Below are 26,676 nucleotides of genomic sequence, written 5' to 3' on the forward strand. Positions count from 1 at the left end.
TCACAGAAGTGGAGGAGACTCTTAAGACGTGGGTCATGTTTTGGGGGGATTTATGAAGCAAAATGAGCTTGTGAATCAAGTGCAAGTTAGAGGACAGCAGAGGGTCGGTCCCTCTTTCGAGTTTCGCTGACCACACAAGGGACACCGTCATAACCCACAAAGAGGAGCGGGGGACATTTCTGCCACAAACACCAACGTGGCACCCGTAAAAATGATCGCAAGACAGCAAATGCCAGCGTGGGTTTAGCAGTTGAAGAAACAGGCAGACGGGTTCAAAGGGTGGGAGCGGATCGGTGACGCGGGAACAGGCTGATTTATTAGGGGCGCGGGCAGGGTTCAGCAGCTGCCCCGGAAGCCTCGCTGCTTCTGTGGACACAAGTACGTCACGCGCAGAGCTCCGGGCCCTCCTGTGTCGTCTGAAAGGGCCAGTGAAAGCCTGGGGTTACTGCGGGGCCGTGGCCCTTTGTGGGAGAGAGCTGCCCGAGAAACTGCTGTGGGCGCTCTAGAATGTTCCCGCCGGCCTCCAGGCCAGCTGGGGGCATCTTGCAGCTCAGTCCTGCAGCAGTCACCAGGGGGCCAGGATCGCTCACAGCGTCACCCCCTGTGACCTGCTCTAGGTAGGACTTGCGAAAGCAGAAGTGATGGGAAAACCAACAGGAATTTGCCTTTGGGGGGAAAATGTTTTATTTTCGTGAGATGACGGTGGACTTCAGGGTTTCTGATGAAAACTACTGCTGTTTCCTCTTTCTCCTTCAAGCCTGATCCTGCTTCCCCTGTCCTCCCGTCCCTTTTACCACAGTGGAGGAAGCTCTGAAAAACCCTGGTGTTTTCAGAGACCATGTAGACGCCCAAGGGAGGGGGAGGGGAAGGAAGAGGGATCCTCGCACACTCACTGGTTCAGTTCCTGATCGAATTCCCCCAAGGAGCAGCCGGGATTCCCCCACCTGATGTCCCTTCTCCTGCCGTTGTCCCCCCACGCTCCCTCTGCCCCCCTGCCTGCTGCCTCAGTTTCCCCGCCCTCCGATGTGCCCCTGCCCTCCTGCCTCTCCCTGCTCTGCCAGTCTCGGGGCCCAGGCTCTCTCTGCCCACAAGCGTGCTCGCGTCTCCTGGTCCTAAAGCAAAGTCCTTGCACCCTTGAATGAGCTCTTTCTGTCTTGCATTTCCCAAACATGCATCTTTGAAGAGTATTTTGTGCTCTAGAATTGACTCACTGTTCCCACTTCCTCCTGCCAGCGTCTGCCCACTTCCCCCTCCAGGGCCCTGCCTGGTTGGCCCAGCCCACCTGTGGCCAGACCCCACGGCTCCTTCTCCACCTGGATTCTGTCTGCTTTGGCAGCTTAGGTCACCACCCCAGCCTCTCTCCCCCGCAGGCTTTGAGGCCTCGACTACTGAAGGGGCCACTCCTTGACCTCCTCCCTACTCTTTTTTGGTTTCATAACAGGTTTTTTCTTTTTTAGACAGAATCTCACTCTGTTGCCTGGGTTAGAGTGCTGTGGCATCAGCCTAGCTCATTGTAACCTCAAACTCTTGGGCTCAAGCAATCCTCCTGCCTCAGCCTCCTGAGTAGCTGGGACTACAGGCATGCACCACCATGCCCGGGTAATTTTTTCTATTTTTAGTTGTTTGGCTGATTTTTTTTCTATTATAGTAGAGATGGGGTCTTCCGCTTGCTCAGGCTGGTCTCAAACTCCTGAGCTCAAGCAATCCGCCTTGGCCTCCCAATGTGGTAGGATTACAGGCATGAGCCACTGCGCCTGGCCAGGTGTTTTTTTTTTAAATCTTTTTCGAGATAGGGTCTCACTCTGTTGCCAGGGCTAGAGTGCAGTGGTTCCATCACAGCTTACTGCAACCTCACACTCTTGCCTCAGCCTCCTGAGAATCTGGGACTGTAAGTATGCACCACCATGCCTGGCTAATTTTTTAAAATTTTTTGTAGAAACAGCATCTTGCTTTGTTGCCCAGGTTGGTCTCAGACTCCTGACCTCAAGCAGTCCTCTCTCCTTTGCCTCTCAAAGTGCTGGGACTACGGGCATGAGTCACTGCACCCAACATATAACGGCTTTATTAAGATTCACGGTCCATACGATTCCCACATTCAAAAGTGTACCGTATTCAGAGTTGTGTAGCCATCACCACGGTCCCTTTTAGAACTTTTTCATCACCCCAAAAAGAAGCCCTGTGCCCATTAGCACTCTGTCCCCGTTTCTCCCCAGCCGTCCCCCAGACCCAGCCATCCACTAATCTGCATTATGTCTGTGAGTTGCTTTAAACACACACCTGTCTTCTCACCTCCTCTGTCAACCCACAGTTCAGGCCCTTGGCTTCTGGCCTGCACCCGGCCCCTCTCTCGTAGCACAGCTCTGGTCTCTGTCCTGAAACCCTCCGTGGCGCTCTGAGCAGGGGAGGGGCTCCTTCACTGCCTTCAGACTGCAGCCTCCTACCCTGATCCACAGCCCAGCCCAGCCCCCTCAGGCCGCCGCCTCTGCTCACCTCCTCAAGGTCCTCATGCTTCTTCACACCTCCTCACACTTCCTTACACTTTTTACACCTCTTCACACCTCCCATGCCTCCTCTTACTTCCCCACACCTCCCACACCTCCCCACACCTCCCACACCTCCTCACACCTCCCACACCTCCTCATACTTTTCATACCTCCTACACCTCCTCTTACCTCCCCAAACCTTCCACACCTCCTCACACCTACCTACACACCTGGTCACACTTCCCACGCTTTTCATACCTCCCACACCTCCTCATACCTCCCCACACTTCCTCACACTTTTCACACCTTCCACACCTCCTCACACCTCCCACATCTCCTCTTACCTCCCCACACCTTCCACACCTCCTGACACCTCCCACACCTCCTCTTACCTCCCCACACCTCCTCACACTTTTCACACCTTCCACACCTCCTCACACCTCCCACACCTCCTCTTACCTCCCTACACACCTGGTCACACTTCCCACGCTCTTCATACCTCTCACACCTCCTCACACCTCCCCACACCTCCTCACACTTTTCACACCTCCCACACCTCCTCATAGCTCCCCACACTTCCTCACACTTTTCACACCTTCTATACCTCCTCATACCACCCCACACCTCATCACACCTCTTCACATCTCTTCACATTTCCCACATTTCCTCATACTTTTTCACACCTCCCCAGACCTCCTCACACCTCTCATTCCTCCTCACACCGCTGTTGCGTGTTCGCTGACGTGTCTGGCTGCGTGTTTCCCCAGGACGGGGCCAGCTCGTCCTTATTTCTTAAAGTTCTTGAGCCCAGTGACTGGGCTGGTGTCTGGTGCAGACTCGGTGCTCACGACTTGAACACGACCAGTCTGGAAGTTGGGACAGTTTCAGTCTTTATGTGGCCTCATTTATTCCTTAGCCTCTGACATGTTCGCTGTCTTCTTCTATGACAGCGGCATTAATCTTTTTCTGCCTCCCCTCGGGAGCCGCCTCCTCCTCCCGACCAGCGCCCGCGGAGGTCGGCGGGCGCCGGGCCGGGCTGGCAGGGGCGTGCAGCCGGGTGAGGGAGCCCGGTGGCCTGAGCGGAGTAGCCGGGAGGTTTGGCTCGGGTTCCAGACACTAATCGTTCTTTCCCAAGCCTCTTGGAACACAGACAGGAGTGGCTAGCAGAGTGTGGATCTATATTTTTTAAATAGAGATTATTTGGTTCAGACATTTGGTCTGATTATACGGTTCAGACATTTATGCCCTTTAATTAACGCAGGCAAAAACTGTGCTGAAATGTTATCTATATGTGTACTGATACCACCTGTATAATAAGTTGTGCATGCAGGTAATGTCAGCACGTATGTTCCATTTCAGTTTCAAGTGGCATGAATTCAAGTACTACTCTAAGGAACTTAAGTTTAGAGATTAACTTGAAGGATTAGGAAGCATTTCCGAGCACAGCTTGAAGAGGCCCGCTTGAATTCAAGATGTAATTGCCATGAATTATAAAGAGTAGATAGAGCTTTTAAAAACCATGGTCAGGCCGGGCGCGGTGGCTCACGCCTGTAATCCTAGCACTCTGGGAGGCCGAGGTGGGCGGATTGCTCGAGGTCAGGAGTTCGAAGCCAGCCTGAGCAAGAGTGAGACCCCTGTCTCTACTATAAATATAGAAAGAAATTAATTGGCCAACTAATATATATAGAAAAAAATTAGCCGGGCATGGTGGTGCATGCCTGTAGTCCCAGCTACTCGGGAGGCTGAGGCAGCAGGATTGCTTGAGCCCAGGAGTTTGAGGTTGCTGTGAGCTAGGCTGATGCTACGGCACTCACTTTTTAGCCTGGGCAACAAAGCGAGACTCTGTCTCAAAAAAAAAAAAAAAAAAAAAAACCATGGTCAAGGCTTTGATTTTGATGGCTTTGAGCTTGGGAGGATCAAAATGATTTTATTTAATCTCAGGTTGTGCCTTTCTCTGCTGGTGGTTTTTTTTTTCCCCTCCAAGCAGGGATGTGGACTTAACGATGAAGTGAGTCTGGATCTGTGAGTGACCCTCCCCCCCCCCCCCCCCCCGTGACTGCGTAAGTCATGCTTCCCCTTCAGGGCTGAAGACCCCATGAGCCTCTCGTACTCAGTCCATCGCTTGGTGTGTGTTCATGTTCACAGGGTAGAGGCCAAACATCATCTTTAAGTTGATGCTGCTTGTTCTTGTTACTCTGTTATTAAGGCTGCGGGGAACATTCTGTCCATACTTATTAGTTCCACAGGGCAGTGTTACTCAAACTCTGTTCCCTGGAACACTCGTTAGGAAGACTGTAAATCAGGCATCCTCCAACTACGGCCTGCGGGCCACATGCGGGTGTTTTTGCCCGTTTTTTTTTTTTTTTTTTACTTCAAAATAAGATATGTGCAGTGTGCATAGGAATTTGTTCATAGTTTTTTTTAAGCTATAGTCCGGCCCTCCAACAGTCTGAAGGACGGTGAACTGGCCCCCTGTTTAAAAAGTTTGAGGACCCCTGCTGTAAATGGCCAAATACATTTGGAAAACTGCTGTATCCCGTATGTGTCTCCTGAAGATTGACAACATATTAACCATTTAAAGGCTCTGAGAATTCCTGCAAGGGAAAAAAAATGCTGTTTTCCTAGCAGTTTCTAAATTTGTTTGATCACACAGCATTTATTTCCAGCAATGTTTATTAGTAGCTTCCATTTCTGCTAGAACACCTTGAGAAGCCTCTTACACCATAAGAGTAGTCCCAGCGAGTTAAACCGAGTTACTCACCACCGAGTAGGCACCGCAAAGTGTGGCAAGATATGAAAGCAAAACTCGCATCTTTCCTTGACAGGGCCAAATAATTTTATAATACTGCGGTTTCTTCTCCCTTTGATGTCTGGAGAAGCAGCTCTCTTGGTAGCATGTTACTGGAAGTTTGAGGTGGGGCGTGTGTGTGGACTCCGTGTTTCTCTGACCCGTGTTCTGACCCCCACACGCCAGCTCCTCTCGTACGCCGCCTGCTTTAGTGTGTTCTAGATGAATGATTGCAAAGCTATTCAGGAATATCAGGTCAGGCAATTTTGTTCTCTTCAGATCAGTATTTCTCAAGCGGCAGGGTCCTTGGGCTGGCTGTGTCGGAATCGCCTGGGGGCTCTTACTAAATGCGGGGAGCTTTTACGAGGCAGGTTCCTGGGCCCCAGCCTGGACCTGGGCCCCCACCCTGGACCTGCTGGATTGGAATCTCTGCACGGGGGGTGGGGAGAGCTGGGACTTGTGTTTTTCGCAGGCCCTCCAGGTGATTCTTTCTGCACATGTAAGTCCAAGAACAACTACTCAAGTCCTCAGAATGTCTTCTAGAAGGTTCCTGAGGGGAAATGGCTCCTCCCATTGCCTGTGTATCCTGGGAACTGGCTCACAGAGTCACATGTGGGTCCCCACCCTGTGACATCTGCTGAAGGATTTCCTGGGGCTACTTTCAAATCTCCCTGCAGTCCAGCAGATGGGTTTCCTCCTGCTTTCTCCTCAGACAAGGGGGCAACTGTGTCTAACCCCCCTCGCGTGCCCCCATGGGTCTCAGAGCTGCCTGTCCCCCTCCTCACGACCAGAACCGAAGCTCACGCTCCCCGCTTGGCACTCAGTTGATTCCACCTCAGGCAATAGGTTTCTGTCCCTTGGGCAAGTATTTGTGCGGCCCGAGCCGATCCCCAGAGCAGTGCCGCGTGCAAAGAGAGCGGAGAAGAGGGGACGAGCCGGTGTGACCGGGGCTCTCGGGAGGGAGAGGGCCCAGGAGGGCTGTGTGTTGGAGGGCGGTGGGCTTCAGGGGGCCGGCACAGGCCCAGGGCCACAGGAGGAAAGGCCCAGAGATAGAGGGTGTGTAGGCACTCCACGGGGAACTGTTTGCTTGGGATGTAAGGAATGTGGGTCTCATTTTTCCCCCCAGTCGAGGTATAATTGACAAATAAAAACTGTATATATCCACAGTGCACAGTGTGCTGTCTTGACATAAGCACACATAGTGAAACGGTTCCCACAACGAGGCTAATGAACACGTCCGCCGCGCACATCACCGCCACCTTGCTTTTGTGGCGAGGACACTAAAGGTTTCTTCTCCTGGCAAGTTGCGAGTGCACAGCTTGGTATTGCTCACGGGGGTCTCCGTGCTGGAGGGCCGATCCCGGGACTTGCTCACCGTGGACGGACGTGGAGGACGCTAGCTAGGTTGAGGGAAGCAGGCCTGGCACGGGAAGGCAGATGCCACGTGCGCTCACTTATAAGTGGGATCTAAGAAAGTTGAACTCACAGAAACGGCGCGGAATGGTGGCTGCCAGGGGCTGGAGGTGGGTGGGTGGGGGGAGAATGGAGAGATGTGGGTCCAAGGGTCCAAACTTGTTGGAATGTGGGTGTTCTGATAACTTGGCAGATCATCTCTGAAAAGATACGCTCTCCCTTCCACTCTCCCACACCCTTTGTTTCCTCCCAGTGCCATCCTCCCCCACACACGTTATTTTATTATTGATTGATTGATTGACTGATTGATGGAGATAAGGTGTTGCTCTGTGGCCCATGCTGGAGTGTGGTGATTCAGTCATAGCTCACTGCAGCCTCGGACTCCTGGGCTCAAGTAATCCTCCTGCCTCAGCCTCCTGAGTAGCTGGGACTATAGGCACCCACCACCATGACCAGCTAATTTTAGAATATTTTGTAGAGATGGGGTCTTGCTGTGTTGCCCAGGCTGGTCTCAAACTCCTGGCCTCAAGCGATCCTCCCGCCTTGACCTCCCAAAGCATTGGGATTATGGGCGTGAGCCACTGCACCTGGCCAACACCTGCTTTCTGTCTCCTCTTTGCCTTCTTAAAACCCAGGCTCCACGCTCGCTGTGCGTGGGCACTTCAGCAATTGTGCAGGCTTCTAAAGAGCTCGAGAAATTCCAATCTGCAATATTTCTCTCATACAGAACAGCCCAGTTGGATGCTTCCATGTTCCAAAGATGTCCTGTAATTTTAAATGTCCTGCAAAGTTTGAGGCCTGCGGACACTTATATTCAACAGTGTTAATTTGGTGCCAGCAAAAATTCTAATAAAGAGGGTGGACTATTTATCTTAAATAAGAATCTTAAAATAAGAGAAGCACTTGGCAGAAGTAGACGACTAACAACTTTATTTTTGTTTTCTTTTTTAACCATTTTAAAATATCTTTTAAAATTGTGTGCACGGCATAAAAAAAAATTTGGCACGACAAACATTGTCACAAAATGTAGACCTCACTTTCAGACAGCGAGCCCCAGCACCTGGGTATAAAGGGGAAGAGGAACCCCAGGGGATGGTATCCGCTTGTCTGTGTCAGCATGTCACACCCCCAACCTGCCATGTCTTTCTGTCGTTGCAGGTGATTTTCAAAGCCAAGTCAAAATATTCTCCAGAATTACTCAAATACCGGTAAGTACCCGGGGCGTCTCTCTCTGTGATAGCAGGTGAAAGTGCACACACGCCAAACCCGTTGCTGCGTCTGAGCTTTGCACGCGGTGCTCCTCTGTGGGCCACTAGGCCAGTCCCGCTTGCTGACTGCCCACAGACATCGCGTCCGTTGCCCGTGAGAGTCAGCTCGCTGGCGTGACTCCCTGGCTCTTGCAGCCTACTTACCCTGCTTAGAAACAAGAGCCTGGTGCTTCTCCTAACCATAGAGGAAATAGTCACGAGCAGAGTAGACGTGTGTTGCATCTAAACCTTTCTGAGGCACTTGCGAAGCGAAGGACATCAGCAGAAGGAAACGGGGTGCCCTGAAGATGCCAGGTGCTCCCCCTCCCTCCCCATACCTGCCTCTGGCTGCAGGTGCAGCTCTGGTAGTATGTGGCTCCCCTCCTGGTGGCCTAAGCCCCCTTGTCTCCAGCTGCTGAGTGCTGGGAGGCACCTTGTTTTCCAGAACTCCCGTGCCCACTGTACAGTGGCCGTAACTTGGTACTCGGGCACCACAAGGGTACCACAAGGGCACCACAAGGAAGACGTGTCGTTGAGAAATACACACTCTGTTTGTAAAGACGTCTCAACCCCAGAACTTGCAGAATCAGGCAAAGCAGTATGAGCAACATGCTGACAGCACTGGCCATCTCTGCCGTGGCCACTGTGGACTGGGGGAGTCGTGGACGTTTCGTGGAAGAAGAGAGTCTTACGCTAGGTGGGGGGTACAGGAGAGGCTTGTAATCTGGAAGGGAACCTCTCGAGTTCTGTGCCAGGTTTGTGTGAAGAGGTGGATTTGCATGCTTTTTTCTGTGGAGGGGCTTCATAGTTTTTCCCAGATTTTCAAAGAGGTCTGTGACTTCCCAAAAGCTTAGAACCAGTGGCTTCACCAATGGTCACATTTGCGTAGAGTGGGGAAGGAGGAGAGGCCTCTGGAAGGGGCGAGGCCGTGCAGCGTGAGTCTGGGTGCTGCGGTGTGCCTGCCCAGGAGAACAACACCACGGCCGTGGGCGGACGTTTCTGGAAAGGCAACTCTGGCCACTTACTTTCATGGGTCAAAATGAAAAAATTTTGTTACTTTAAAATATGTAATATGTACACATAAAAATTTATAAAGACTTTTTTGTTTAAAATTCTGAAAGCATAATATTTTAATCTCTAGTTTATAGCCAAGGAGACAAGTTCAGAAAGCTGCTCTGAAGTTCAGAAAGTTATCCTGGCTCGGGCCAGGATATGAGTCCTGAGATTCATTGTCCTGTGCTTTGTTTTGTTTTTCACCCAATCTTGCTCTCTCCCTTCCAACTACTTTGGGTAGTTCAGTTCTCGTTTCCGCTGGACTTCTTGATGGAACTTCAGCATCCACTATGAAAGGATGCTGATCCTAAGGAAGGCGATTTAAAGTACAGGTTGAGTATCTCTAATCCAAAATGTTTGGGGTTGGGCTCGGTGGCTCTCACCTGTCATCCTAGCACTCTGAGAGGCTGAGGCGGGAGGATCACTTGAGGTCAGGAGTTCGAGACCAGCCTGAGCAAGAGCGAGACCCAGCCTCTACCTAAAATAGAAAAATTAGCCAGACATGGTGGTGCAATCCTGTAGTCTCAGCCACTCAGGAGGCTGAGGCAGGAGGATCACTTTATCCAGGAGTTTGAGGTTGCTGTGAGCTAGGCTGACTCCACGGCACTCTAGCCCAAGCCACAGAGTGAGTCTCTGTCTCAAAAAAACAACAACTTGAAATCAGAAGTGTTTCAGATTTGGGTATTTTTTCTTGATTTTGGAATATTTACATATACACAATGAGATATTTTGGGGCTAGGACCCAAGTTTTAAATACAAAATTCAGTTGTTTCATATATACATTATGGCCTGAAGGTGATTATATACAGTATTAATAATTTTGTGCATGAAACTAAGTTTTGACTGTGTCCCATCACATAAGGTCAGGTGTAGAATTTTCCAGCTGTAGAATCATGTTGGTGCTCAAAAAGTTTCAGATTTTGGATTTTCAGATTTGAGACACTCAACCTGTTGTAAATCCAAGTAGACAGTTCCCTGTCTTCTCAGGTAACAAACTAGCTAGCCTTTCTTCTGCATCCATTAATCTTTGCCTTCTGTCCCCTCAGTCAGAACATAGGTCAAAGCATGAGTTGGGGTGGGAGAAGAACATGCCGATTGCATCTTGGAACTGATTTTATCTTGAAAATGGTTGGTTGAGGCTGAGGTAATTAGGTGTCTTTCAGAGGTGGAATGTGAAAGCACTGGTCAGAAGGAAATTGTTTAAAAAGTTTCCAACCCCGGAGCACTGGGTGGGGTCTCTAGGTGAGATGTATGCATGTAGACAGTCCTTGCTTGATCTGGAATCCAGGTGTTGGAAGGTTGAAGGTTGAATCCAGGTTACTTTGAAGCAAAGTACACCCTGGAGACAGGCTGTGCTGATTTTTTTTGAGACAAGAGTCTCGCTTTGTTGCCCAAGCTAGAGTGAGTGCCGTGGCGTCAGCCTAGCCTCACAGCAACCTCAAACTCCTGGGCTCAAGCAATCCTCCTGCCTCAGCCTCTCAAGTAGCTGGGACTACAGGCATGCGCCACCATGCCCGGCTAAAGGCTGTGCTGATTTTATTGGCTGTTTTTATTGAGAGGGGATTTGCAGAGATGAAGGCAGAAGATGGTGAGAACTATAGTTGGATCCAGATGTTAAAAGTGAGATGTTTCTCCACAGTTCTGGAGGCTGGGAAGAAAAAAGAAAGTGAGATGTTTGGGCCAGAGAAGGCAGAAAGTTCCTTGAAGTAGGAAGGTAGAGGTTTCAAAGGGAGAAACCTGTTAACTCAGACCTGATAATTTCATCACCGAGTATAAAGAAATCCTAGGGGCCCGGCGCGGTGGCTCACGCCTGTAATCCTAGCACTCTGGGAGGCCAAAGAGGGAGGATTGATTGAGGTCAGGAGTTTGAAACCAGCCTGAGGAAGAGTGAGACCCCCGTCTCTACTATAAAATAGAAAAAAAATTAATTGGCCAACTAATATATATAGAAAAAATTAGCCGGGCATGGTGGTGCATGCCTGTAGTCCCAGCTACTTGGGAGGCTGAGGCAGGAGGATTGCTTGAGCCCAGGAGTTTGAGGTTGCTGTGAGCTAGGCTGACGCCATGGCACTCACTCCAGCCTGGGCAACAAAGTGAGACTCTGTCTCAAAAAAAAAAAAAAAAAAAAAAGAAATCCTAGGAATTTATTCATGCTTAGGCACATCTTTAGTCTTGTCTAATTAACTACCCATTTCTCTTAAACCAGATGCCACTTAGAGACATTTCAGGCCACGATTTATCCCTTGCGATGTTTTGGTAATGTTGGCTTCTAAACAGACTGGCTTCCCCAATTTCATCATGACTCATTTGAAATGAAACACAGGTCATGAGTCTAGAACTAGTTGAAACTTCCCACCCCAAGCTATTCCTGTAGCAATTCATTGTTTTTGGATATAATTTATATCCAACCCAGCCAAGAATCAGTTTATTTCTTTCACTTAAAGTCCCCTTTCCCCTCCTCACACATCAGCTAGCTTGCAGTTTTGCTGGAGTGGGTACCAGTTTGATTCATTTTTTTTTCTTCTTCCTGCAGTCTATGCATTTTCATCTCTTTGGTTTAGGAAATGTGAGCGCTGGGCATGGGAGTGCTCGAGATGACTTTGATTTTAAACATTTTCAACTTTTATTTATTTATTTATTTTAATAAGCAGAAAATACATAGGAAGCTGGGCGTTGCTATTCCCTTTCTTTAAGAAATCTATGATATACTTACCCCGACGTGTTAAAAAGAAAAAAAAAAAAAAAAAAGAAATCTATGATATTGGAAGAGAAATTTAAACGACCTTTACAGTGGGAGGCACTAAAGTCCTGTGGTACTGGGGGAGTGGGCAGCACGCACGTCCCACCTCCCGTCTCCGAGGGGGCTGCCCTGAAGACCCCCCTCATCTCTGCACTTACTTACCAGGGTGCTGACCCTCCAGGCCCACAAGCACAGTGTTCTTCTCAGATGCTGGGTCATGTGATTTTCTTTTCCTTTGGTCTTTCCTGTCATCGTGCCAGGATGAGCTATTTGTCCTGACCCTATGGTTTGGGTTGAAAAGAGGTAGTTTTGGGCAACGAACAATACTCTGTTCCTATGGCAGCATACTTTTTGGGTATAGTCGTCTACTCTGGACCCCTGCTTTAAAACTCACTTTCCACACCTCCAGATCTCTCCCTTTCTTCCACAGCTGAAGGTCTGTGGGGAAAAGGTTAGACTCGCAAGGTAGTTTCACATTATGAAAGGGATACAAGCTTATTTGGGGAAAAAATGATAAAATGGAACATGAAATTTTGTGACTGTAGATAATGTGGAAAAAAATAAAATGAATCTAGTGAACTCCTCTTCCCAATGTAAACCCCCTTCAGCTCTAAGGAGATTCAAAGATGTATTCCATTGTAGGTTTTCTTTACGTTTTCTAAGACAGAGTTGAGGTTTATGTACAATTTTGCATCTTTTTAACTTAATGTTAGATCATACATATTTTTTTTCCACATTATCTCAAATCTCCAAACATAGCTTGCTTCTTTAAGATAATAACAGACTTTTGTTTGGCAGGCTAATAAGCAAAGCCTCCTAAAGGCTCAGAGAATAGGATTTGAAAGAAGTCAAGGGGCAGGAAGATTTTAGGCAGAAAAATCAGCTTGCATGAGACAGGGAGGTGGGGACGCATGGATGGGTCTGGGAACTGGAGTAGACCAGCTTAATTAGCACGTAGGGTGTCCATGGACGAATCTGCCTATGGATTGGAGGGTGCAAGGCCTGGGTTCAGGGCGGAGGTGAATCAGGGAACTATAGTTAGTCCTGGCCAGAGGCGTGGGGCAGTGTGACTAGGCTGCCATAGGAGGCCCAGACAGGAGAGTGGGAATGAAGAATCTATTGGCTTTGATGGTAGGGTTGGGGGTGGACTCAAAGATGGCTTTTTTTTTTTTTTTTTTTTTTTTTTTTTTTTGAGACAGAGTCTCACTATGTTGCCCGGGCTAGAGTGAGTGTCGTGGTGTCATTGTAGGTCTCAGCAACCTCAAACTCCTGGGCTCAAGCGATCCGTCTGCCTCAGCCTCCCGAGTAGCTGGGACTACAGTCATGCGCCATCATGCCCGGCTAATTTTTTCTATATATTTTTAGTTGGCCAATTAATTTCTTTCCATTTTTTTTTTAGTAGGGATGGGGTCTCGCTCCTGCTCAGGCTGGTTTCAAACTCCTGACCTTGAGCGATCCGCCTGCCTCAGCCTCCCAGAGTGCTAGGATTACAGGCGGGAGCCACCACGCCCGGCCTCAAAGACGGCTTTTAGGAGTCCGTGAAAAGTTATGGTGCCTTTAAGAGAAATAGGAGCGCTTAGAGACGTGTTAGAGGAGGGACGTTGGGAACTGAGTTTGGGGCAAGCTGGCTGAGTGTTGGGGCGTGAGTCTGGGGCTCGGGGCGGAGGCGGTGGCTCCGGACGAGAAATTTCTGAACTTGGCTGTACAAAAGTCGTGAGAGAAGCTGGAGGAGCAAGCCTATTTCCTGAGGAAAAGAGTGTAGAGGACAGAACCAGGCATGTCTTCCCTTTGGAGAAAGAGGAGGAGGAAGAGGAACCGGAGGCTGTCCAGGGCCAAGGCGGTGGGGCCCAGGAAGACTGGGAAGGATGGAGGCCAGGAGAGGCCTTGGAGGCTACTGAGGAGGTGGGTGGGGCCTGGGAGAAGGCAGGGTCAGCAGGGGGACGAGCTGAGGGCTGTGTGTGGCGATGGGAGGAGGTGAAGGCTTTTTCTAGAAGTTGCTGAAGAAAGGGAGAGGCTAGGGTGAAACATGGAGGCACTGAAGGTTGAGGACTGGGGGGAAGGAAAGAAAGCGGAAAAGGAAAGTGTGGGTCCCCTTGAGTTCTCGTAAGAGCTCTCTGAGGCAAGAACGGAGTCACATCTCCACTGGAGAGAGGAGGAGACCGCAGTTCAGAGTGGCCCAGCGGCGCTCAGGAAGCTGCAGCTCTGCCTGCCTCTTATGCGCTCTGCGTCACGCTGGGCAGACGAGGGAAGGAGGAGGGTGGAGTGGAGGCTGATGATGTCCATGCTGCGGAAACCAAAAGGGAAAAAGGAGGGCAGGGAGCCACACCCCACTCACGCCCTGCGGCAATGCCACCCTGGACGGGGCATTGTGGCAGCGGGTTTCCTCGCCTGTACCCTTTTTGTACTTTCCCACCGTCCACCAGCAGCCTTGCATTGCTTTCATGATGGAGAAAGGAGAGTAAGAGTTCACACCCACAGTTCAATTATGCAGTTGACCCTCGAGCACAACGCGGGGGTCGGGCCACCAGCCTCACGGCACAGTCAGAATCCGCGTGTAACTTTGGACTCCCCTGGGATTTTGCCAATAGCCTGCCGTTGACCGGAGCCTTCCCAGGAACATAAATAGTCCCCTACTTACGTTGTGTGTTTTCTGAACTGTATGCTGTATCCTTACAATAAAGTAAGAAGCCAGAGAAAAGGAGATGTCACTAAGAAAGTCGTAAAGGGAGAGAAAACGTATTTCCTGTTCGTTAAGTGGAAGTGGATCACCATGAAGGTCTCTGTCCTCGTCATCTTCCCGTTGCGTGGGCGGAGGAGGAGGAGGAGGAGGAAGGGGGTGGTCTTGCTGTCTCAGGGGTGGCAGAGGCAGGAGAAAATCCTCGTGGCAGTGGTTCCAAACCCGTGTTGTTAGAGGGTCAGCTGGGTTTCAGACGACACCGGTGAGGAAGCAGCTGGAAAAGACAAGTGGCCACGCGGTGCCTTCTCCGGAAGCCCGCTGTCGCCGTGCAGAATGCGTGTGCACGCCGGCAAGGGGCCAGAAACAGGAGGGCTGCGCCAGTGGGTTCTGGATGTTTCCAGCTTGTGCTCTGCACAAAAGCACGGCAGATAACAATAAAACAGCAAAAACAGAGTATTTGAGGAACCAGAATGCAGATTTTTGGTGACTCCCAGATGGCCCTGCCTTCGTCTCTTCTCTCGGCACGGGCCCGATTCCCCACCACTGTGAGGTCACGGCCAGAACAAGTGAGACCCAGAACGACAGTCAGCACTCAGTGCTCCGAGGGCGTCTCTGGAGGTCCCCACAGACAGGCCCAGGACAGCTCAGGCTCTCGAGAGGAGGGAGCGGGGCTTGGCCTGCTCAGGGGGCTCAGCCAGCGTCGCCAGCAGACTTCGTAGTTTCCCGATCCTGCGCTCCCATCGGCCAGCACGCCGTGGGCTTCAGGCAGGTTTCAGGGAGAGAACAGACTCCTGCCGCACGTGCGCCACGTTGTTCCATGTTGCAAGATGACCCTGACCATGGAGACATGAAATGTGAAGGAAAGAACGTGTCTTCGAATCAAAGGATAGGGCAGGGCTGTCGAGCATGGGGTTGGGGGTTGGGGGTCGGGGACACATAGGAAGGCTGGTCGGGTGTCCCCGCGGTCTGGTCCAGTCGAGTGTCCCCCCGGTCTGGTCTCGTGTCCCCGAGGTCCGGCCTCGCATCCCCGCGGTCTGGTTGGGTGTCCCCGAGGTCCGGTCTGGAGCTGTCGGAGGTGCAGAGGGAACGGCAGGGCCCGCAACGCAGGGAGGGCGGGAGGTGGGTGTGAAGGGACTTGACCGGTGACCATGTCCCAGAGAAGAGCCTGTCCTTGGCAAATCATGAATGTTCTCCCAGAAGGAACTTGTTTCTGCTGGAAAAGCTTTGCGTGCGTGGTGATACCTGATGTCAAATCCCCCAGACCTCACTGCCCCTCTTGCGCCGTGTCCCTCCCAGGAGCACACGTTCGGTCTGTGCCACCTTTCCTGCCACCCTGCGCCACTGGGGGCCTGGACCGTGCCGGCTTCACCTCGTTCTCCGCACGGGCTGACGCGCAGCAGCCCCGGCCTGGCCGTGCAGGGAGGAGCCTGCAGACCTCCACCTCTCCTGGAACAGCGTCGTCCCTCCAGCTCAGGTCGTGTCCCCTCCAGCGGGGGGAAGGTCTAGCAGCTGCCGAGACACAGCAGTTACAGGAAATGAAAGGGCAGTCCTTGCTCCAGTGTCTAAGGCAGCGCTTCTTGGACTGACTCTTTCCTCCTTCCTTCTCTCCCCCTTCAAACCTGTTCTCGGAGCCCCTGCCCTGCAGCACAGAGAGAGGGGCCGCGGCCGTCGCCCACCTAGACTGTGATAAGTCTGCGAGGTGAACGTACAGGGAACCAGGAATGCAGATGCCGGAGAAGCGTGTGTGCGTGTGTTGTGTGTGTTTGTGTGTGCGCGTGTGTGTGTGTGTATGCAGCAAAGCCTTCTTTGCAGCGGTGCTATTTGGAGGGCAAGCAGCAGCCAGGTAGGGAAAGTTCCTTTGGTAGGATGTGGGCTCTGAAAATGGATGTGGGCACGAGAGACTTTGCCAGTGGACGGTAAATTATTAATTACAAGGCACAAAATCCCATCCCAGTTAGCTTGAGTAAGCAGAGGGTTATGTCATGCTGGCATCTGCGGGCAGGAAACGCAGCTGCAGAGGGACAGTGACCTTTGCTTGCCTTTCTTTCTCGCCCTTCCCAATCTCCTCCCCCCTTCCCGTCTAACCCCGTCATCAGTGGCATGTCAAGTTGGGGCTGGAATCCAGGTTTCCCGCGTCCCAGTCCACAGTGGTTTTTGAAGACACCATCGCTGTCTAGTTTTAAAACAATTTCTGCTTGATGGTTTTCTGCTCCCAGACTTTAACTGCCAACATATTCAAATTAAACCAGTCTGTTTTGGAGCCAGACAAGGCCGGTCCTTATTTGCACGTCTGCTGAACGGCATCTACCTGAAGTACATATAATATGGACTGTCATGAAGAGAAACTGTCCGTTTCAGTGTTAATAGATCTGAGACAGCTTTATATACGGCCTTTACACAGGTCGCTTAGGAAGCGTGTAGCTCTGGGAAACTGAGGTTTGAAAGTGGCCGGTGAGGTGGACAGTTTGTTACCTGCTCAGTCGTGGGCAGTCGCTGCAGCAGGTTTTTAATCACAGTGACAACCTCACCCAGTGGTGAATGCCCCGGGACTCCAGTAATGATTTTGGGGGATAAAACACACTAGACACACACATTATCTCACTGTGCAAATGGAGTAGCTCACCAGCAACCTGCAAGGTAGGCATTGTTGTTTAGTCTTATTTCCAGGTGATGAAACTAAGACTCTCTGTCTTAGTTTGGGCTGCACGTTGCCCCAGTCACACTCTTAACGGTGCAGGACTGTGAGACGCTCGTGTGACCCTGGCTCGGGGCTGGCGTGCTGCCCTCCAGCGTGTCCCTGTGAGCAGGTGGCATCCACGGGGTGCTCGCGCCAGCCAACACGTGCGAGTTCTCGGTCCTTACAACCTCCCACAGACCACGAAAGTGGGGGTCACAGAGAGAAAGGACCTTCCACAGGCACGATTTGTGGTCAGTTTGTGATTCAAATCCAGGAACGTCTAATGCCACAGTCCAGGCTCTTAAATCTTGTTGGCTTTGGTGTGTGTCTGCTCTGGCGGTTCACCAGAACCTGCCTCGGCGTCCTCCTGGCTTGACGGGGAAGTGCAGGGAACGGCGCCTGACGTCTCTCTCTCTCTCTCTCTCTGGTACTTTCCAGGTTGCCCCTCTACCTGGCCTCGCTCTTCATCAGCCTCGTTTTCCTGTTGGTGAATTTAACCTGTGCCGTGCTGGTGAAGACGGGGAATTGGGAGAGGAAAGTCATCGTCTCCGTGCGAGTGGCCATAAACGACACGCTCTTCGTGCTGTGCGCCGTCTCTCTCTCCATCTGTCTCTACAAAATCTCCAAGATGTCCTTGGCCAACATCTACTTGGAGTCTAAGGTAGGGCAGAAGTGTGGTGGAGACCTCTTCCGGGAAACTTGTTCGAACAGTAGTTTCCTGGTTGGCAAACAGGACTCGGCCAGGCTCCTTTGCACCTGACCTGCTGCCAATGATTAGCCGTGCTGTGGTGGCCACAGCACGGTGGAATGTGGTGCACTGAACTTTGTGTGCGAGATAGTTCCATTCCTGATGGCTTAAAGTGCGTTGGTTATGCAACAGGCCTGGCAGAGAGTTGAGTCTCTGGTTTATGGGTACAATGATTTAACCTACATTTTATAGAATGAGTGGCATTGATTGTTCTAATAACAATAATAGCAAACTCATATCTAGTGTGGACTGTGTTCCAGATGCTTTTTTTTTTTTTGGAGACAGGGTCTCTCTCTGTCACTTAGACTAGAGCACAATGGCTGTGATCATAGCTCACGGCAACCTTGAACTCCTGGGCTCAAGTGGTCCTCCTGCCTCAGCCTCCTGAGTAGCTGGGAGTCCACGCATGTGCCACCATGCCCTGCTAATGTTTTAATTTTTTGTAGAGACGGGGTCTTGCTATGTTGCCCCAGGCTGGTCTTGAACTCCTGGCCTCAAGTGATTCTCCCCCTTGGCCTCCCAAAATGCAAAGGTTACAAGAGCGAGCCACCACACCTGGCCCCAGGCACTTGTATAAGCACTTGACTAGTTTATGCATATAAACCAATGTGATCCCCACAGCTCTCTGGCAGTAGGTAGTATTTTAATCCCCACTTTACAGATAAGGAAACTGAGGCACAAAGAAGTCAAGTAGCTCGCCCCACGTCACACAGCAAGTAGGTGAGAAGCTGAAGTTCACACCCAGCAGTCTGGCGCTGGGGTCTCTGGTCTTCACCGGCTAGTCGTGCTGCTTCGGAGGCCGATCCAGGCTGGTGCCCGGACTGGCTGTGCCCACGAGCGGCGTCTCCCTAGCAGCAGGCACCGCTGCTGGAGTTCAGGACAACACTCCCCTCCTGGTGATCGTCCGGAGACAGAGCCAGACAGGATGCGGGATGGGAGCCTCTGGCCCTTCCTTCCCCTTCACTCTGTGCCTGGCCACCTAGAATCTCCATTTCTCCCTCCCTTTCCCCAGAGTTATAAAGAAGAGTTACCAGGCAAATAATGCCAAGGGACCAATGTGCTTCTGATTGGCCCTAGTCCCTGATTTTCCCTTAATTGACAGATTCTGAACCTGCGCCCAGAAGCCACATGGACAGTGGGGCCGGGGAGCAACTGCCCAGCTCTCGGGCTGGGGACCCCGACCCCTTAGACGCTTCGCCTCTCTGGCCTTGGTTCTCTCACTTGCGAAGTGGTCGAGTGATTTCTCCAGCTCCTCCGCTTCCAGAATTCAGCCTGTGACACAGCTCCGTGGCCACCTTCTTTGTCAGGAGGCCCATCTGGCCATAATAAATCTTCGGTCTGAAGACTGGGGGCAGCTCTGTCTCCCTCAATATTGTGTCTCTAGGCCGGGCGCTGTGGCTCACGCCTGTAATCCTAGCTCTTGGGAGGCCGAGGCGGGCGGATTGCTCAAGGTCAGGAGTTCGAAACCAGCCTGAGCAAGAGCGAGACCCCGTCTCTACTATAAATACAAAGAAATTAATTGGCCAACTGATATATATATATATATAAATTAGCCGGGCATGGTGGCGCATGCCTGTAGTCCCAGCTACTTGGGAGGCTGAGGCAGAAGGATCACTCGAGCCCAGGAGTTTGAGGTTGCTGTGAGCTAGGCTGATGCCACGGCACTCACTCTAGCCTGGGCAACAAAGCGAGACTCTGTCTCAAAAAAAAAAAAAAAAAAAAAAAAAAAATATTGTGTCTCTAGTAGTATCAGGAATTAACTTCTGGTCCTTTAACTTCAAAAATACAAAGCCTCCATCAAGGGCATCCTGTGAGTTAGCCAGACTCTTGGAACTCTCTAAAGTTAGTGCAGCAGAATAGGTTTTTTGTTTGTTTGTTTGTAAATTTTGGTGAATTTTAGACTTGCTTTTGCCCCAGCTTTCTCTGTTTTGTTGTCTCCCATACAGGGGATATTCAATGCCTTTAGCAACAAAACTGCAGTTTTTAACAGGAGGGGGTTAAATCATAGATTGTCCAAATACCATCGAGCTCACCCCAGTGTTATATACACAAGCCAGCAAAGCACTACTGGCAAAATAGAATACTATGTTGGGTTTAGTTAATAATGACTGACTTCCAAAAGCAAAACTCAAAAATCCATTTGAGATTTTTGGTCATGTTTATTGTTTCAAGCTAGGGGTCTTTTAACTGACTTTGGAAATTGGTAGCTTCATAAAGCAGGGCATAAACCTCCGACTGCCGGGTGATTCCAAGCCCACTGTCACACGAGGCCTCCTGTATTCTCAGCCACAAAGACTCTGGGTTTTTTTTTTGTTTGTTTTTTTTTTTTTTTTGAGACAGAGTCTCACTTTGTTGCCCAGGCTAGAGTGAGTGCCGTGGCGTCAGCCTAGCTCACAGCAACCTCAAACTCCTGGGCTCGAGTGATCCTTCTGCCTCAGCCTCCCGGGTAGCTGGGACTACAGGCATGCGCCACCATGCCCGGCTAATTTTTTTTTATATATATATCAGTTGGCCAATTAATTTCTTTCTATTTATAATAGAGACGGGGTCTCGCTCTTGCTCAGGCTGGTTTCGAACTCCTGACCTTGAGCAATCCGCCCGCCTCGGCCTCCCAAGAGCTAGGATTACAGGCGTGAGCCACAGCGCCCGGCCCAGACTCTGGGTTTTGAGGAAGTGCTCACTGCCACAGCACTGTCCCTCTGAGATTGTTTACTTGTCCCCCTGACCCGAGAGGACCCCCTGGGAGCTGAGCAGGGGCAGTTAGAGGCTTAACAAAATAATCCATCTGGCTTTCTTGCACTTACAATCCAGGCCCTTGGGCAAATGGCCCGTACTTTAACCCTTTGTTAAAGGCATCTCTAAACCAAGTTCTGGGGTCTATGTGAAGATGATTTGAGGTTTTAGGAAGGAGTGTGGATGAGGTGAGGTTCGGAGTGGGGTTCGAGGCCCAAGGGCGGAGGCTCTCTCAGGAGACCCGATGAGACTGCAGAGCCTCTGGGATCCCCAAGGGCTTACTGGGCCCACACCAGGTGGGGTCCGGGGAAGGGGCTGCTGTCCTGCACCTGGAGTGGCCACCCTTCTCGCTCCCTCTTTTCCAGGGCTCCTCCGTGTGTCAAGTGACCGCCATCGGTGTCACCGTGATACTGCTTTACACCTCTCGTGCCTGCTACAACCTGTTCATCTTATCATTCTCTCAGAACAAGAACGTCCATTCCTTTGATTACGACTGGTACAATGTGTCAGACCAGGTCAGTCGGGGCGCTGGGGGGTGTTACCAGAACAGGGACTACAGTTGTCCCTCAGTGTCCTCCAGGCATTGGTTCCAGGACCCCCGGGGACACCAGAATCTGCAGGTGCTCAAGCCTTTGATATAAAATGGTGCAGTATTTGCATATAACCTATGCACATTCTCCCATATACTTTAACTCATCTCTAGATTATTTATAATACCTAATACAACATGAATGCTATATACATAGTTGTTATATGGCATTTTTTATTTGTGTTATGTTTTACTTGTCATATTGCTCTTTTTAAAAAAACTGGGAGATTACATCCGTGTGTACACACACATACGCATATGTACACATTTGCGCTTCTTTCCACCTCTCGGGGCTCTTTTCAAGCAGCACTTAAGTTTTTTTTAAAGTGCTTGCATATAAATGTAAGATAGTGTGATTAAAGAGTGAAATTTGCAAAGGTTAGCCAAATTGTATTTAGGTTTCAGAAAATATAGAACTATGAATTGATCAGAGTTTTTTCATTGTTGCTGGTTTTTTTTTTTTTTTTTGAGACAGTCTCTGTTCCCAGGCTAGAGTGCTCACAGCAACCTCAAACTCCTGGGCTCAAGCAATCCTCCTGCCTCAGCCTCCCAAGTAGCTGGGACTTACAGTCATGTGCCACCATGCCCGGCTAATTTTTTTTCTATATATTTTTAGTTGGCCAATTAATTTGTTTCTATTTTTAGTAGAGACAGGGTCTCGCTCTTACTCAGGCTGTTTTCGAACTCCTGACCTTGAACTTTCCACCTGCTGCAGCCTCCCAGAGTGCTAGGATTATAGGTGTGAGCCTCTGCGCATGGAGTTTTTGTTTGTTTTTTTTTTTGAGACAGAGTCTCACTCTGTTGCCCAGGCTAGAGTGAGTGCCGTGACGTCAGCCTAGCTCACAGCAACCTCAATCTCCGGGGCTCAGCGATCTTACTGCCTCAGCCTCCCAAGTAGCTGGGACTACAGGCATGCGCCACCATGCCCGGCTAATTTTTTGTATATATATATTTTAGTTGGTCAATTAATTTACATCTATTTATAGTAGAGACGGGGGTCTCGCTCAGGCTGGTTTCGAACTCCTGACCTTGAGCAATCCGCCCGCCTCGGCCTCCCAAAGTGCTAGGATTATAGGCGTGAGCCACCACGCCCGGCCTGTTTGTTTGTTTTTTATGGAGCATGTACACAGCATTTGAGAAAATACAGACAAAAGTGACTTAAGACTATTACAGTTTTAGTAAAAGCTCATTGTACCAGTGGCCTCAATACAGTACTCTTTGGTACTCTTTATTTTTTAAAAATACACTATATAAGGCCGGGCGTGGTGGCTCACGCTTGTAATCCTAGCACTCTGGGAGGCCGAGGCGGGCGGATTGCTCAAGGTCAGGAGTTCAAAACCAGCCTGAGCGAGACCCCGTCTCTACTATAAAAATAGAAAGAAATTAATTGGACAACTAATATATATATATAAAATTAGCCGGGCATGGTGGTGCGTGCCTGTAGTCCCAGCTATTCGGGAGGCTGAGGCAGGAGGATTGCTTGAGCCCAGGAGTTTGAGGTTGCTGTGAGCTAGGCTGACACCACGGCACTCACTCTAGCCTGGGCAACAAAGCAAGACTCTGTCTCAAAAAAAAAAAAAAATACACTATATAAATGCATGGATTATAAAGCAAATAAACCAGGGTAGTGAAATGTCATGCTCACAAAAGCTCAAAATAAAAAAGGAGAATAAGCTAGCATTTGCTCATTTGACAAATATCGGGTTTTTTGTCTCAGGCACTGTGCAAAGTGCTTCGGATACAAAAATGAACAGATTTGTCCCCTGCCCAGTGGGAGTTTACTGTCCACCGCAGAAAAGTGACATCCAGACAAGCCATTGAAGTAAAGAAACACAACTTCTCTAATAGGATCGGATCCCTATTGGATTGACTTGCAAAAGCTTCCGTATTTTCATGGAAAAATATTCAATAACTACAAATAAATCCACTTCTAAAATCTCAACAGTGCTCAAAACCTGAGCTGAATTAAGACTGTGGAAAAAAAGACTAAAATGACCGTGATAGCTAAACCTGTGAGGTCAGGGTGACATTCACAAGAGGCACAGGTAAGGTGTTATGATTAGAAAGGATAGAATAGCAACAATAACAGCAATCCCCAACCCAAACCAATACCCCACATACAGGATGGGGGAAAGTTGGGGCAAGGCACTGCTAAGGGTGTGCCATGTTTTGAGAAAATCAAATACATAAAAATCTAAACTTTAAAACAATGATCCATTGGAGACCTACTCATAATACACAAAGATTTGAGTTTTTATTGTAGTAAAACATATATAACACTATTTTAACCATCTTTAATTGTATAGTTCAGTGGCATTAAATGCAGTCACATGTTCGTGCAACCATGACGACCATCTAGAACTTTTTCACCTTCTGACATGGAAACACCCGTTTGTTTAATGTGTTCATTAGACGACAAAGATTTGGTTTTAACAAAATAATTATTTCAATTTTTCTTTCGATTAAGAACTTACAATGGATTTAAAATATGATCATGGTTTTTAAATTCTTTTGTTTTTAGGGGATATTTATTTATGGCCATCTAGAGCTGTGCATTGCCTTTAAAATGATTTTGGAACAAGCAAAAGAAATGCTAAAAGTTGCACACATTATTTGTGCACAGTGGAAAAAGAACATACTACTGAGACACACAGTAATATAGATGAAATGGGAGATGCAAAGGTTGACAGTAATCTTTCTGAAGAGTAGCATGAGTAGTTTTGGTTACTTTACTTTAAATATGTTCTAATAGAGAAGGCAAAAGGATTAAATTTAGGTAATTGGCCCCTTTATGGGGCCCCTTTATGGCGCCAATCGATTTTGGTGCATCATCTTTCTTTGAAATGCTGGCCTTTCTGATAGGGCTGTCCAAACTCCACTGTGCACTCCCCTTGCATACCTCTTACCTCTTCTGAAGGGAGAGGGCAAACACCGCCTCACTGGGCCCGTTCGGCCATCTCCCTGGGCCAGAAGCCAGACTCTGGGGATTTTTTTTCTAGACAAGCTAGCCTGCAAAAAGCTTTAAAGGATAAAGAGCAGGATAACGGTTTGTGTGAAGAAAAGTTTGAAAACTGACATGTTTATCCTAGAGATGGGACTAAGGGGGTAAAAGTTGCACGCTGCTCTCAAGAGTTTAGAAGGTAGCAACGTGTTTACAATCAGCTTCGATTTAAGTGAGTTCATTTGGACATAAGGAACAGTTTTGAAGGATGAAGTTTTAAAACAGAGATTGGGAGTTTCTGTCTTTGAATACTTTGAAGATAATCATCTCCCCCTTATGTTTTAAGTAGCCCCCTCCCCACCCCCAGGTTTGGACTGTCACTATTATCTGACTTCAGTATGCACATTTCAGGGGAAAGGAATTATACTGTAGTATTGGGATTATTTTCTGTTCACGCTAGAAAGAATCTATCAGATTTCTTTCCTCTGCTCTCGGCATAGTGACTCCCTCTCTCCCTCTCACAGGCAGACTTGAAGAATCAGCTGGGGGATGCCGGCTACGTGCTGTTTGGAGTGGTGCTTTTTGTTTGGGAACTCTTACCTACCACCTTAGTAGTGTACTTCTTCCGAGTTAGAAACCCCGCAAAGGACCTCGTAAGTAAACCATTTTATATTTTCAGAAAGTATCTCCTAATTCTGATCATGAAACCTGCAACTTTAGAACTTTTTCTTAGCTTTTCAAGGGAGGAGAAAGCCTCTTCCACACGTAAAAGTGATATAAAAAGATCCCTTGGCTCTTTCATTGAGACTTCCCCGTAATTCTCTTTTGAGGGAGAATGTGTTTTTCCAGTTTAGCTTTATTTTACAAAGAAATGAAGGTAAGTTGCATCTCGGGGCCTGGGGAACATGATTAACTGCTTAATGCAAGGGTCCTCAAACTTTTTAAACAGGGGGCCAGTTCACTGTCCCTCAGACCGTTGGAGGGCTGGACTACAGTTTAAAAAAAAAAACTATGAACAAATTCCTATGCACACTGCATATATCTTATTTTGAAGTAGAAAAACAAACGGGCAAAAACACCCGCCTGTGGCCCGCAGGCCATAGTTTGAGGACGCCTGGCTTAATGCAATACAGCCTTGCTTGTATTTGATTCTTGACTTGCTGTGAACCCAATGTGTAAGCTTTTCTTTTAGCAAAGGAAAACAGAGAGTGATAATTCAGTTTTTCATCTCTGTAGTATGCCAGATGGTGATTAGGGAATGGAAGGATAAGGAAATAAAAACATCACTGTGAAGAATGCTAAAGCCACTCCCCCAGTTTGGTCACATTTCTGTTCAACCAACCTTATATAAATGTCTTTATGGGGGAGGACAGAAAATGCAAAGCCGGGTGGAGTGAGAAAGCTCCTAGGAGCCCTGCATCATAAATTATTCCAGCCACACAAACCAGCGGTAGATTTTTGATTTGCCGATCTACGAAACCCAGAAAAAAGTATTGCAAGTAGATTTGAGGCAATGTGAGCAAAGAGTTAGGTGGTAAGGAAAGCATAGGCAAGTGACTTCCACAAATAATTCACAGTTGTTATTTCATACCCAGACAATAACTGAATTGTGTTTTGTTTTTTCTTAATTATCTCTGGATAGTCACTAATGAGCCAGGCGTGGAAAAAATGAAGCAGGGTTGGGAGGAGGGGTAAAGCACAGTCTGACCAGTGGGCCCTCGAATAGCAGTGGCTCAGGCTGCAGCCAGGATGAAATCTAGCAGGTTCTCTACATAGCAGGATTTATGGTGGGTCTGCACTTTATCTGACCTTTGCTTTTATCGGAGGCTTCTGTAAAGTCAGGGCCTAAATACCTCCTCCTCCTGGGCAAAGAAATTTTTGAAAAGTAGGCAGCAGATTCTAGGTTGACGCCTGTTGCCCTGTTGTTCTTCCTTCTCTGAAGATGACAAGTTATCTGGGAATGCTGTTTGAACAATAGAAAGGTGAGGAGTCTCCTAAGCAAAACTCTCAGTGTTTGCTGAGACTTCACCTGGATTCTCCATGTACTTTTCGTTGTTGTTGTTACCACTTCCTGGTTTTCATTATCTAGTGTTTCGTTATTCCAGTGCTCTTAGAAACTACATGCCCTAGACCAAGGCAGTCTGAAGGAGAGATTTTATTAATATATCTGAATCCTAAGGGGTGAAAGGCTAACGTGAGGTTGCTCAAAGTACTATTTTATTAAATATAGAATACGGATAGTCTAATCTGTACACTCATATCTCATTATCCAGGGAAACACGTCATTCTGAATGCACTCTTAGTATGCAGGGTATTGTGTTCAAAAGTATCTACTGTTTAGGGTGTTACTGAGAGCAGTGGTTCTCAAAGTTTCTGGTCTTAGAACACTTCACAACACTCTTAAATTATTGAGGACCTACCCCAGAAAGCTTTTGTTTGGAGGATGTGTGGGTATAGTATCACATTAGAAGTTAAAACAGAAATTTAAAAAATATTAAACTCCTCAGACTTGGGGGGGGCATTTATTGAAACCTTAAAATTTGTACCCCCATAATATGCCGAAATAAAAAAAATAAAAATAAATAAA

General features: G+C 48.8%; 1 protein-coding gene across 5 annotated transcripts in view; it reads left to right on the forward strand.

The window, feature by feature from the left end:
- The window catches only part of GPR137B (G protein-coupled receptor 137B), a 79,005-nt gene that overhangs the window by 13,164 nt on the left and 39,165 nt on the right, over nt 1-26,676 (forward strand). For all 5 annotated transcript variants that reach the window (XR_012913552.1, XR_012913551.1, XM_075995491.1 and 2 more), the window contains exons 2-5: nt 7,843-7,892; nt 17,517-17,739; nt 20,925-21,074; nt 24,614-24,742. Coding sequence is in view for 3 of the 5 variants with exons in the window: in XM_075995491.1 (XP_075851606.1) it covers nt 7,843-7,892; nt 17,517-17,739; nt 20,925-21,074; nt 24,614-24,742 (552 nt within the window). In the remaining 2 variants the exon portion in view is untranslated. The remainder of the gene's footprint in view (nt 1-7,842; nt 7,893-17,516; nt 17,740-20,924; nt 21,075-24,613; nt 24,743-26,676) is intronic.

Source organism: Microcebus murinus, chromosome 19 (genome assembly GCF_040939455.1).
Source record: "Microcebus murinus isolate Inina chromosome 19, M.murinus_Inina_mat1.0, whole genome shotgun sequence".
In the NCBI taxonomy this organism is placed as follows: Eukaryota; Metazoa; Chordata; class Mammalia; order Primates; family Cheirogaleidae; genus Microcebus; species Microcebus murinus.